Source organism: Miniopterus schreibersii (assembly GCF_964146895.1).
Source record: "Miniopterus schreibersii genome assembly, chromosome: 8".
Taxonomy (NCBI): Eukaryota; Metazoa; Chordata; class Mammalia; order Chiroptera; family Miniopteridae; genus Miniopterus; species Miniopterus schreibersii.
Genome location: NC_138109.1, coordinates 40544753 through 40559122, shown reverse-complemented (window position 1 = coordinate 40559122; position 14370 = coordinate 40544753). Strand labels below are relative to the sequence as shown.

Genomic DNA, 14370 nt, shown 5'->3' with positions numbered 1-14370 from the left:
AGGCAGTTATCTGTAACATAATTTTCTCGAGAACTTGCAAGGAAGGCCTGTCATTGATTGATAGGTCTACCTGTCTGTCTCTTCCTCCTTTCTTATTGCGATATTCCCCCACATCATTCTGAAAAGGAATCTAGGTAGCTATCATACTACATCTATTTATGATAGTCTTTCTTTTTTCCCATTAACATGTTATAACATGAGGAATTAAGTGTTTGGCCTAAGTTTGATGAACATCTTGATAATTAATTTTAAAAATTAATTCACTGTGCCCTGGCTGGTGTGGCTCAGTATTTAAGAGAGTCAGCCTGTGCACCAGAGGATCACAGGTTCGATTCCTGGTCAAGGGCATGTACCTGGGTTGTAGGTTTGATCCCCTGCCCGGTGGGGTGTTGCATGCAGGAGGCAAGCAATCCATGCCTGTCTCTCACATTGATGGTTCTCTCTCTCTTTCTCTCTCTCTTCCTCCCCCCCTCACCCTACCTCCTCCCTTCCACTTTCTAAAAATCAATAAAAAAAATAGTCTCTGGGTGAGGATTAACCAAAAAAAAGAAAAATTAATTCAGTGTAATTCTCGTTTTCTCTTACTAGGATTAGGACAAAATTAGGCAGATGCTGATTTTGGCAGTCACTGCTTTAACTTTGTTTTGTTTTGTATTTTTGGTTTTGTCACCTTACTAGATAGAAAGAAAGCCTTTGACTTGAGGCAATTTCTAGAGATCTAGCTTTGTTTTAGGCTCTGTTCAGCCTTGAGTGAAGTGGAGAAGCTACGCATTATCTTTGATTTTCTTGTCCTATACTGTCCAAAAGGCTCCTGAGCCAAAGCTGTTCTATAGGGCTCAGAGAGCAGCCTTAAAGAATGTCCTTGTTCTGATGGATTGAAGATTGCATTCTGCCCAAAAGGAGTGTGTTGGGCCCTTGGCTCTACCAGGCCCAAGGACTATCTCTCACAGAGATGCAGTGAGATGTAGAAGAAGCCATGGCTTGGACTTGTTGAGGGAAAATCTATCTCAGTGCTTCTCTTTCAGACAATTTCCTCTTTCCTTGAGATCCTTTTTCCTCTTGTCCTAGGTCACCTTTCATAGTGCACATAATTCTCATTCTCTGATCACCATCTTCCTCCACTATCAGACAGAATTTACCTGTCCTTCCTGCCCATCTGTCAGAGCTGTGCTTCAAACCTTTATGTGATGGAGTGCGGGCACATGGTGAGCACGCAGACGCTTCTAGCTACTATCTTCATCATCCTGCATAGACTGTTACCTATTGCTTTCGGGGCAGACCTCCAGAACTTATAGTAGATTTTCAGTTATTGTTTGAATGACAGAATGCTCCATTTTGGATTTTCCTCAGCAGTCAGAGGAGTTGGCCATATCTTTGTCTACGTATCTTTGTCTATTTTTTTTCCTGCTCCAGTGTCAGATTTTCCTGTGTCTGCTCAGCTGGTGGAGCTGGTTCACTTCTTAACTTTCTGCCTGTCGTGGAGAACAGATCCCAGCTGAGTCCTCTGGGCCTGTGCTCTACTCAGGCCTTGAAGAGCAGGCTCCTTGGCCTGAGGACAGCATGAATGCCAGCCTCTTCATCGGCTGATAGAGCCAGGCTTCTGTTACCAGTGCCTGATCCCGTGCCATGTAGGTGGGTGAAGGGACAATTCCTGCAGGTGTGATTTATGCTGCATGTGAACTCCTTGGATATGTGGTACTTTCTGTGTGTGAGCAAGAGACACCAAAGCCCACAGTCACTTTCATAAGTTACAAGTATAGAGTCCCTGGAAGTTTAAAAATGTTGATTTTACTTTTAAAGTAACTTTCTTATCCATTCTTTCCTCTCCATGTTAATTTCTACCCCCTGAATTAGTTCATTCATTTGATATTTATTCATCCAACAAGCATGTATTAAGCACCTGTTATCTGCCAGGCACTAGGGATTCAGTGTTGAGCAAGACAGCTGAGGCCTCTACCCTCAGAAAGCTCACGTCGTTGCCCAGACTATTGCCATAGCATCTACTTGTCTCTTGGCCTCTCTCATTTCTTCCATAGGGCTGTCTTCCAAGGGGATCCTGCCTCACATCGGCTTGCCTTGTGATCTTTCCTCTGCTTGCTACATATATCCAGGCTCTATAGCATTGCATTTATTTATTCTGGTTCCAGTTTTCCTTCCCCAGCCCTTTCTCCCTTCCCTGCCACCTTCCCTGGTAGCAGAGGCCAGCTTCTCCTTCCTTGGGACTCCTTTGGCATCTTATCTGAGACTCTCTGATGTCCAGGGACAACTTATCTATTAGGCACAGTGCCTGGGGCTGACGATATATTAGGAGCCCACAAAAGTGTTTAATTTCATTTAAAATCAGGAAAAAATTAATATAATCCAGCATAGATTCTGTTTGTCTTTGTACATACACAGGTATAAAATATAACTTTGCCCTGGCTGGGTAGCTCAGTTGGTTAGAGCATTGTCCCAAGACGCCAAGGTTGCAGGTTCGGTCCCCAATCAGGTGCATATACAAGAAGAAACCAATGAATGCATAAATATATGGAACAATAAATTGATCTCTGCCTCTATCACCCTCTCCCTTCCTCTCCTTTCCTCTCCCTTCCTTTCTCTCGCAAATCAATAAATAGCCCTGGGCAGTGTGGCTCAGTTCTTTGGAGTGTTGTCCTGTACACTGAAAGGTCATAGTTCAGATTCCTGGTCAGGGCACATACACAGGTTGCAAGTTTGATTCTAGGTTGGTGTGCATGCAGGAATCAGCCAATCGGTGGAGGAAGGGAAAAGTGTATGGGGCCCATGAAAATCACAGTGTAGTCCTGCTTATGAGATGTGCCCCCTTGTATGTGACTTTATTATTATTGTTGGAATTGGTTGCCATGTGGATATGTAGACAGGGAACCTCACCAAGGGCAGGGACTGTGCTTTTTCTGAGACCCTTTGCATCACAGGGCCTCGCATGTGCTAGGCTGTGCAGATACAGCACAGTGACAAGTGTCTGAGGTGTAGGGCAGTTCTTTTTGGGGAGGCAATTTTATTTGTTGTTTCTCCGTGCTGTGATTGTTTTTCATTAGCACATGGGCATGTCAAGGGAGAGAGACCAGGAACCAGTGGAGTCTATATCCTAGAGATGGCCTGGGTCAGCTTGGCTCAGTCATTCTTACACATTCCAGGACTCCTGTGCTTCTCTTACAGGCGGCAAAGGAAAGTGGCAGTTAAGAGAACAGGTTTGTAGTCTTAGGTCACCTAGCCTTTTGAAACTTCAGTTTTCTTCCTCTGTAAAATAGAAACAATGAAATCTATCTGGTATAGTTGCTTTGAGGGTTAAATGGCATACTGTATATAAAGTGCTTATTAATTTAATTCACAACACTACAAGCTGGTACTTAAAGTAATTAATGTTCATTTATTTCTCCTGTTTTAAAATTCTGTTTATTATAACATGAATCATCAATTTATTAACAGCAATTTGAGAAATAGGAAACACTGCCATATTAGCTGTACCTTTTGGCTGTGTGATGACACTAGATTACAGAAATGTTAAAATGTGAATAAAATGTTTTAGATTCAAGGCAAGATGGCATTATTAAAGGTAAGGAGTTGCTGGGCTAGCCTCTACTTCATCAGCAGTGTTTTCCTATTTAGGAAGACAGTGAAAGTTACAGGAGCTGTCTTTGTGATCTTCAGGAGGTCACTTTATCTCTCTGAGTCATAGATGAGGTTCTAGCAGGATGTTTTTCACGGAGTGTTGTAAGAATGAAGAGAGAAGGACCTCATAAGCAGTGAAGTGTGCTACAGATGAAAGGTTTGTCTGCTTTCTTCTCAGTGAGGGTTGGCCTTGGGCGCTGATGAGTTCCAGTGGAACCAGGACACCTCTCCCAAATATTTCAAGGTCTCCGTTTCCACAATTGACATTATTTTACTACGTTCCAGGTTCTATTTTACCAACTGGCATGGGACCAATGATAATGAGCAGTCAGTGTGGCGACATTCTCCAAAGAAGCAGAAAAATGGCTACGAGAAAAAAAAAGTTCCAGATGCAACTCCTCTTCTTGACGCCAGCTCCCTGGAGTATCTGTTTGCTCAGGTAAGTTTGGGCCCAGGGGAACCTGGAGTTCATGGAATGAGTGAGGCATTGTAGGGTTCAGAGTCCCTGCAGCAGCTGAACTTGGTGGTAGCCAGGATACTTTCTGACCTCTTCTGTGGGCAGTTCTTGCCACCCCTGAACTTGCCCCAAGTGAAGAGGGGGAAGGCAGCAATCCTGTGTTCTAGGGGGCTGTTTATCCCACTGTGGGTTTTCTAGACTTCACTTGTTCCCCATTGCTTTCCTTTCCCCTTCACCTCCTACCATTTTACTTCTCATCTGCAGCCTTCTGTGGAGAGTGCAGAGGGAACCTGTAAGCAAGGGAAGGTGTAGTTCAGTGGGGCTAACAAAGGCATTTCTCGGCAGTCACAGTAACGTTTGGGGAGGAAGGGGGTGGTCACTCCGAGTCACAGTGGCGGTAGGAAGATCAGACACTAGGAACAAGCCAGAGAGAAGTTAGAGTCATCTAAATTACATTACCCTGAGATAGCATATATATAAAATATATATTCATATAACATTTTTGTTTTTGTGCTTTTTGATTTTACCGTGCAGATATGTGTTGTGCACTGTGTTGTTTTTGAAAACATTTTACTGTTTATATCATTTTATAAATTGCTTTTTTATTCATCCTTTTGATGGTCCTTCACCTGTCAATTTAAAATATAGATCTGTGGTATTTCAATGACTTCATAATAATCTGTTTATTCAACAAATATTTCCCGAGTGTATACTCTTTGCTGGGGCACTGCAGATACTGTGAACAAGACAGACATGGTCTCTGCAGGCATCAGACATAAAGTCAAGTTGGGCAAACAAAAAACAAGCAAGCAACTAAAATGATACATAGGGTTCGGCCGGGCGTGGCTCAGCGGTTGAGTGTCGACCTGGGATCCAGGCGATCGGGGTTCGATTCCCGGTCAGGGCACATGCCCGGGTTGTGGGCTCAATCAGTGACTCTTTCATCATTGATGTTTCTATCTCTTTCTCTCCCTCTCCTTTCCTCTCCCTGAAATCAATAAAGATATATTTAAGAAATAAATAAATAAATAAAATAAAATGATACATAGGTAATACGTAAGAAATTGTGACAAAGCGCTATGAAGGAAAAAGCTTTTGTGATAGAGACCATGGGGAGGGGTGTGCTCCAGGGAGACCTAACTTAAACAGTGTGATCAGGAAAGGTCCCTCAAAGAGGTGATATTTATATCAAATCTTGAAGAATAAAGAGTGTGCAATTCTAAGGGAGGAGTGGGAAAAGGATTTCTTCTATGTAGAGCAAAGATTTTCAACAGCAGCACTGCTGACATTTTGGGCTGGATAATTTTTTGTTGTGAGGGACTGCTTATTGTAGGATATTTACTCATAACCCCTGGCTTCCACCATCCTCCCAGTTGTGACAATAAAAAAAATGTCTGCAGACTTTGCCAAATATCCCCTCAGGGGCAAAATCTGTCCTTTTAAAAACATCTGATATGGAGGGAACAGAATGTGGGAAGCCCTGAGGTAGGTGAGCCCTGAGAAGAATCAGTGTGCTGGAGAAGGGCAGGGCCCTGATAAGGAATGAGACTGGTGGGGGAGACTGGAGCTGATCACACTTGTATGTGCTGGTGAGGGGCTATATTTTCACTTACTCTGAGTGTGATTAAGAGCTCTTCGGAGGGTTTGATTTTATTTATGTTCGAAGTAAATGATGATTCTTCTTGCTGTATGGAAAGTGGATTGTGCTGCAACTGAGAGTACACTTCAGCTGAGGAGGTGCTCTGATTGATCCGGGTGGGAGAAGGTGCTGGTTTGGCTTTAGTGTAGTGTCAGGAGAGTTACAGAAAAATGGATGGATCTCTGACTACTCTTAGAGGTAGAATTAATATGTTTTGCTGATGGGCTGGTTGTGGAAGGTAAGAGATTTTGAAGAATCAAAGATTTGAGATTTCTGTTTGGGGCAATATTTGAATGGGTAATGGGGATACTGAGAGGAACAGGTTGGAGAAGGAACTGGAATTAGATGTCTTCTTTTGGAGATGCCTGTGAGACATACAAGTGGAGATTTTTGGTAGGAAATTGAGTATGAGGAGGAATCCAGAGGAAAGCCATCATTTATTTAACTAATCTCTTATTTCTGGACATTTGTGGTTTTTCTCAAGTTTTCCCTGTTATTTTCTCACTGTTACAGGCTGTGTGAGCAGCCTCATACATATATGTTTATGTATAGCGTCTTATTAGTTCCTTAGGACATACTTTCATATATGTGATTTTGTCACAGTTATACTCCAGGTACAACTTTAGTTCCTGATTGCTCACCATCCCATGCACACAGCAGAGAAGTGTACAGCTTGGGGAAGTGCTGTGCAGAGAAAATGAACTGGCCATTATCAGATTGGTCTTTTTTAATTCAGCCTCCCAGTTTTATATATTTCTAGCTGAGATTTATTCTTTTACCTTTTGGGGAGAGGAAGTATAAAGGCAGAGTGTGCCATACGAGTTGAGTATTGCATTATTATCTGACCTTTTGGAGCTTTAGGAATGAGTTACTTGAGGTTTACAGTGATGTTTACAGAACAAAATAGTTGTGACTTTTGTTCTGCTCTTCACACATTGCTGGCATAGATGATTGTTGTCTGTGTTCAGTAGCATGTGGAAGTGGTCAGTGTTCCTTTCTTACCTGAGAGAAAGAAGAAGTCCTACCTTGGAAAGAAGGGGAACTGCTGTGGTGAGAATCCTCCATCCAAAACCACTCAAGTAAAGTCCCTTCAGGGAAAAAGAGTGGCTTATTTATGTGGGAACACCACCCCCAGACATTATGGCTACCTCTGTTCAAGCTAGAGAAAGGCTAAACAGTTCCCAGTCCTCAAGAGTACTGTATTTTTAAGTTAGTGAAGACTGTTTGTGGATGTAGCACGTATTGAGGAAACACAGCCCTGAGTCACATCCAGGTCTGACTGTTGACCCCACCACTCACCCAGTCCCTGGCCTTCACGCCATACTTTCTACTTGATTTTGTTTTTTATAACTACCTGATGTTATATATTTCTATTTGTTTATTCTTTCTGTTTAGAATGGAATCTCCATAAGGTCAGGGATGTTGTTTGGTTTACTGCTATATCCCTATCGCCTAGAATAACATCTGACCTGTAGTTGGTTCTCAGTAATCAATAACTACCAAATGAGTGAATGAATTTATTTAACCTTTGGTGCCTTAGATTCCATGTTGGTTAGGTAGAGATGATGTTAGTTTACCATCTACTTCATAGGGCTGTTGTAAAGATAAGTGACAGTAAATAAAAGGAACCTAGCGTAGTGTCTAGCACTGAAGTTAGGGTTTTATGAAGGGCAGCTAGCATTGACATTGCCTTCATCACTCTGTATATGGCAGGTGGTGGGTACTGCTTTTTGGTTTTATTTTTTGTTTTTGAAGCCCTCATTGGCTCTTGGAATGCTGTGCACCTCCCATCAGTGAGGGGGTGGGGTGTATTTTGGTGATACATTTTGCTGCTGGAAACTTGAGCAGCAGATGTTGAAAGAAACTTACATGTGGTAATGAGGCACTGTAGAAGGTGCATTCCTTCCCCTTTCTCTAAGTCTACATCAGAATGGTGCTCTGTCCATCGTATACCCAGTTCCTAGACAAGGATGTTCTCAGTATGTACTTGTGGAATTAGTGAATGATCAAACCCTGGCCAGCTGTCACCTTCCCTTGCCTTGATGCAGTCCAAGCCTAGCACATGCTACTGTTCACCATTTATATGGTAAGCCCCATGAAGGGGCTTCCGTGTGTTCATGCTGTTCACCAGGACCTAGCATATGCTCAGTAAATATTTGTTAAATGAGTGAGAACATCTTCTGAGCCCCGTCATACCCAGCTGTTGAGAAAGAGCTTTGGTGTCAGACAAACTATCAATCTTTTTTGCTGTTATTAAAAATTTTTAATGTTGACATTATTGCAGGTGTTTCCCCTCACCCCCCTTTGCCCACCTCTCCTCATCCGCACCTCTCCCTCTTTTGGCCTTCATCATACTATTGTCCATGTCCATGGGGTATGCATATATGTTCTTTAGCTAATTCCTTCACTTTCTTTATCCAGACACCCCTGCAGCCCTCCCCTTGGGCACTGACCAGTCTGTATCATGTATCCACTCTTCTGGTTCCATTTTGTTTGTTATTTTATTTTGTTCATTAGATTCCACATATCAGTGAGATCATATGGTATTTGTCTTTTCTCTGGGTGGCTTATTTTGCTTAGCATAATACTCTCCAGGTCCATCCATGTTGTTGCATAGGATAAGAGTTCCTTCTTTTTATAGGTGCATAGTATTCTATTGTGTAAATGTATCACAAGTTTTTTATCCACTCATCTGCTGATGGGCATTAGGGCCGTTTCCAGATCTTGGCTATTGTAAGTAACACTGTAATGAACATAGGGGTTCATGTATTCTTTCTGATTGGTGTTTCAGGATTCTGAGGATATATTCCTAGAAGTGGGATCACTGGGTCAAAAGGCAGTTTCATTTTTAATTTTTTGAGGAACCTCCCACTTTTCCACAGTGGCTGCACCAGTCTGCATTCCCACCAACAGTGCACACGGGTCCCCTTTTCTCCACATCCTCGCCAGCACTTGTTTGTTGCAAAGTGTCAATTGTGTTAGTCTCATTGTTGTATTGCTTTTCTGGGTAGCACCTCCCTGTGTGGAGAACCTTCCTCTCAAGATCAGAAACATGGGTGGACACTTGAAACTTAAGTGGTAATTCATTTCTCCTCACCTCTGCTCTAAAGGGACAGTATGATTTGGTCAAATGCCTGGCTCCCATTCGAGACCCCAAGACAGAGCAGGATGGGCACGACATCGAGAACGAGTGTCTGGGGATGGCCGTCCTGGCCATCTCCCACTATGCCATGATAAAGAAAATGCAGTTGCCAGAACTCCCCAAGGACATCAGGTAAGCTTTTCTTCTGGATAAAGAATTGATTGTGGGGATGGTGTTATTTTTGTATGTTCTCGATCATCTCAGTTTGACCTCTGCCAGCTTTTGGCTGACCCTTCCTCTCTTCAGAGTACAAATGTTTTTTAGAATATTTATAAAAAGTAGCACAATTAGGATTGTGTCCTGATTTTAAATGTTTGCTGATGACCTCAGAAATTTGTATTAGAGTGAATCTTCTGGGCTGGAGGGGGGTGCCAGTCAAAGTACTGGCGCACATGCCCTCCCCTTCCTTCTCTGCCCATAGTTGGCATTGCCATCTGTCATTGCACTTTCTCCTTGTGTGCTGGACCCATCTTAAAATCTTTCTCACTACAGCTCTACAGGTAGCTACTACCATCCCTAGCCTGAACTAGAGTTCAGTAGAGAGCTGTTAATTCTAATGTGAAGGATGATCAACTGTTATCTTAAGGAAATTTTATTTACTTAAAAGTATCAGTTGTGAATCAAGTCTTTGTGAAGAAATGGTCAGTCTGTGTAATTTCCACACATCTATGAAATACAGTATTTTTTTCCAGGGAGCTCTCGTGGTTGTCACAAATGAAGACAGCCTCATTTTGAAGAGGAAATAATTGTATGGAGCTGTAAAATTTGTGATAGACAACATGCATTTTCTCGTAAGGTTACTTCTTGTATCTCTTTGTATCTCCTCTGCCCTTGACCAGAGGAGTCTAGAGCAGATCACGAATGGCTCCTCAGTAATGCAAGGACTGATTAGATATATGCTGTATCACTGCTTTCTCTCTTTTTTCCCCCTGTGGCTTTTACTCTTTGGGTACCTCCTCTTTATTTTTTCAAGAGGCTAACAACTCTCCTCTGATCTTCCCCTCCATTGCATTAACCTAATAAAAATTATGAAACTTGGGGATAAACTACTAGCTGCACAGTTTCCACTGTTTTGGAACCATTCACGCAGCAGGGATTACCCTGTGCCAGGTGCTGTCTCAGGCCTAGAGTGACAGGCACAGCAGTTTTCCCACTCACTTGGCCCCAGTGGACTTGTTCTTTCTTTCATGGGTATTCTTACTCTCTTTAAAACTGGCTCATGGTTTAGCAGTTTGAGATTCTGTTAGTCATAGATACTGCCCCCTTAACCCTCTGATGGATAATATTCTTTCAGTTTACTTGTTGGGACATTTTCACATGGCAAACACTAAGTCTTTTGTATTAATTAGCTTTGATACAGTTTTTCATTTCTAATAACAACGTGTGATCTTCATAGAAAAAATTATAAAACTGCCTGGAGGCATGGGTCAGCAGTTGAGCATCAACCTATGACCCAAGGAAATCGCAGTTAGATTCACTGTCAGGGCACATGCTTGGGTTTCAGGCTCCATCCCCAGCAGGGGGCGTGCAGGAGGCAGCCGATCAGTGACTCTTTTATCACTAATGTTTCTCTTTCTCTCCTTCTCCCTTCCTCTCTCTGAAATCAGTAAAGATATATTTAAAAAAAGAAAAGAAAAAATATAAAACAGACATGCAAATAGAACATAGAAAGCACCAATAATCACTCTTGACACCTTTCAGACCACTTTTGAATTGATGCTGTATAGTATGTTTATGTGAGTACCAGTGTGCACAGGAACAGTGACACTAACAAGCAAAAACATAGATAAGTCAATTTCGCAGCCTTCCTTTGTGACCCATAAAATTTGATGATACTCACAGGAATTCCATCTCAATAAAGTCTGTGGAACGTGTACTTTTCTATTCTCTTTCAGTCCCTATTGACCTCTTCCTCCTAATGATTATCCTCCTCGGTCCTTACTCCATCTAATGGCTGGGAGTAGATCCTTCTTTCTCATCCGGCAACAAGTGCAAGGAAGACTTATAGACTTAGGTTTGTTTCTAAACTCTTCTCTGCTAACCTGTTTGTGGGGGGAAAAAACCACATTTTTTTCTACTTTCTTTTAGCTACAAGCGATATATTCCAGAAACATTGAATAAATCCATCAGACAGAGGAACCTTCTTACCAGGATGCGGATAAATAATGTCTTCAAGGATTTCCTAAAGGAATTTAACAACAAGACCATTTGTGACAGCAGTGTGTCCACTCATGACCTGAAGGTGAAATACCTGGCTACCTTGGAAACTTTGACAAAACATTATGGTGCTGAAATATTTGAGACTTCCATGTTACTGATTTCATCAGAAAATGAGATCAATCGGTTTAATACGAATGACAGTGGAAACGTTCTCTACTATGAAGTGATGGTGACTGGAAATCTTGGAATTCAGTGGAGGCAGAAACCAAATGTAAGTGGCAATAGCTGATCAAAACAGAGCATCCTGTGTCACATAGTATGTTCTGTTTATCCGATTGTAATTACCTGTTTGCATGCCCATCACCCCTGTCAGCTGAGTTTGTTTAGGCTGGAGACCATGTATCATTCAGCTTTTTTTTTTAAGATTTTTTAATGTTTAGAGAGAAAGGAAGGGACAGGGAGAGAGAGAAACATCTATGTGAGAGCGATACATCAATCGGCTGCCTCCTGGACACCCTGTACCAGAGATTGAGCCCGCAGCCAGGACATGTACGCTGACTGGGAATCCAACTGGCAACCTTTTTGGTACACAGGACAACACCCAACCAACTGAGCCACACTGGCTAGGGCTATCATTCATCTTTTATTGCATGTAGCAGTAGATCTAAATAAACATTTATTGAATTTTGTAGGGAAATAGAGAAATATAGCAACATATATAATATGTAATAATATAATAACAGCAGATGTTTCCTGAGTGTTTACCGTGTACCAAGAGTACTTTTCCAAGCATTTTACATGTTATTAACTCATTTATTCCTTAAAAAACAAAACAAATTTGAGGGGAATACTGCCATTATCTCTGTTTTATAGATGAACACAGAGGCACAGAGAATTTAAGAAACTTGTCCAAGGTCATAACTAATAAGTGATTATGCCAAAAATTGAACTTAGGCCTCTGGCTTCATGACATAGGATATTTGATTTTTTAATTTGAAGCTTCTTTTTGAAGTATTTGTTGAATGAGGCAATAGAGCAGAGTAGTTTCAAAGCATGAGTTTTAAATCTAAATATACCTGGTTCTAACTAATCATAGCTTCACTATTTATAGTTACATGGCCTTGGGAGGGTTAGTTATTTCACCTAGATCAGCCACATACTTACCATTAAATTGTATCTACCAGATAAGGTTGTTGAGAGAACTAAATGTCATTTAGTACAGAGCCTCACATATAATAAATGTTCAGTTAATTACTATAGCTGCCATCATCATCATCATTATAAATAATAATATTAAAGGTAAGATTCATTTTCTCCTGTTTTATTCTCTTGCTAAATAACAGTGCCTCATACTTACTGAGCGCTTTCTATATAGTAGGTGCTGTGTTAATAAGAACTTACCTAACCCTCAAAGAACCTTGTGAAGATGTAAGGTCTCTGCCTTATGGATAGGGAAATGGAGGTGCAAAGAGGAGAACTAACTAGTTAAGTAACTGGCAAAGGCAGGATCTTAACCCAGATCTTTAGTCTTCAAGACTCATGCTACACAAAATATTTAAACTTACGCTGCCATGACTCCCCTGGATTATTTATACTTTCTTTTGAAAATTTTCACTTGAAAGTTGTTATGAAGTTGAGACAGTGATAGATGGTGGAGAGAGAAAGCCCACGGTCTGTCCCGTCGTATTTGGGAAGAGCGTGTTCTCTGCCTGTTGAAACACCAGGAGTCCAGGAGGGAGGGGACCTGACTGTAGATACCCATCTAGTGTGCAGTTAGTTATTTGCCTTTCTGAGTTTACTTGTGCATCATAGGTTATGTAAAGAGTTTAGTCATCGTGTTCATTAAGGTTTCCTCTAGGTATAAAAATCCATGATTTCCTGATAGGACCAAAACTGTGGCCCTAGCCCTAGGCATCCTCTCTCAGTCTCTGAAACCCAGGCAGGCTGGCTTCTCCTCGGATGCAGGCCCCGCAGTGTCCCCAGGAGCAGTGACCTTCCACCAGCAGAAAACGAGAAAGCCAACTCAGCTCTCTCACTTTTATGCATGTTGTCAGGTTGTTCCTGTTGAAAAGGAAAAAAATAAATTGAAACGGAAAAAACTTGAAAATAAACACAAGAAGGAGGAGGAGAAGAGCAAGGCCCGCGAGGAGTGGAGCAGCTTTTCCTACTTCCCCGAGATCACCCACATTGTGATCAAGGACGCGGCCGTCAGCATTAACAAGCAGGACAACAGGAAAATGGTGAGTCCCTGCCAGAGCTGTTCATCCTGTGTCTGGTGGCGAGAGGAAGACTCTGCCAGGGACAGGCATGTAGCACGTGCTTCTCAGAGGTCCCATCCCAGAGAGAGCCTGAGGATTGTCCTCCCTAAGTCAGAAGGTCCCTTTTGCTGACACTGACATGATGACGTCCGTTTTTGTTAACACCTGTACATTCCAGTGCCTTGGTCTGGTCTTGCAGATGTGTATCCGTTTCAGGGTTTGCGGCCCTCCCAAAGACATTTCTGCAGCAGTACTTAGTTCACAAAGTGTGTGGATTTGAAGGAAAAAAAAAGATCAGTGAATGTCAGTGTTTCCCCCCAGGGCCCCTGTGCGGCCTCTCTGCAGAGCCAGTGGTGAGGTTGGTAGGAAGCCCCGCTTTGCACTTTAGCAGACTGTCACGCTGGTGGCTGTGGCCACCCTGGCCGTTCTCATCGTGGTGTCAGGCACACCCAAGTGACTGCCGGACAGAGGAAGTGGTGCTCAATCTCACTTCCTCTCTTTTGGTATCATTTGAAGACATAACCTATACAAGCAGGCCAGTTTGGCAGGGGAAGTGGGAACCCTGCCAAAATATACATGTTTGTGTCAGAGAAGTCACGGCTGACAACATGTGGAGAGAATGGGCTGGTGAGGCAGGGTGCCCTCACAAAGTGAAGGTAGTTAACACTAGGGAAATACTATGAGTATTTGCCTAAAATTTGGCAAATACTCATTGCTGGGAAAGAATCTGGTGATAGGGTTTAGGACAGACGGCCACCCTTTTACAGTAACTGTCTTTTTAAAATATGTCTTTATTTTAATTCTCACCTGAGGATATGCTTTTATTGATTTTTCTTTTTTTAGAGAGAGGGAGAGTGAGAGAAAGAAACATTTATATGAGAGAGAAACATCAGTTAGTTGCCTCCCCGTATGTAGCCGACTGGGATAGAACCTGCAACCTTAGTATGTGCCCTGACTGGGAATCTAATCCACAACCTTTTGGTGTATAGGATGACGCAGGGCGTTAACTTGTCTTTTGGTGTACGTTTTGGAAAACAGTTTGGCTACATGTATTGAAACTCTGGAAAATATTGATGCCCTGGCT

At 42.3% G+C, this 14370-nt stretch overlaps 1 protein-coding gene across 4 annotated transcripts in view; it reads left to right on the top strand.

Moving 5' to 3' along the window:
• JAK1 (Janus kinase 1) overlaps positions 1-14370 on the top strand; it is a 144585-nt gene that overhangs the window by 99807 nt on the left and 30408 nt on the right. For all 4 annotated transcript variants that reach the window (XM_081145546.1, XM_081145544.1, XM_081145545.1 and 1 more), the window contains 4 exons: positions 3916-4069; positions 8837-9000; positions 10957-11299; positions 13083-13268. In XM_081145546.1, coding sequence (XP_081001672.1) covers positions 3916-4069; positions 8837-9000; positions 10957-11299; positions 13083-13268 — 847 coding nt within the window. The remainder of the gene's footprint in view (positions 1-3915; positions 4070-8836; positions 9001-10956; positions 11300-13082; positions 13269-14370) is intronic.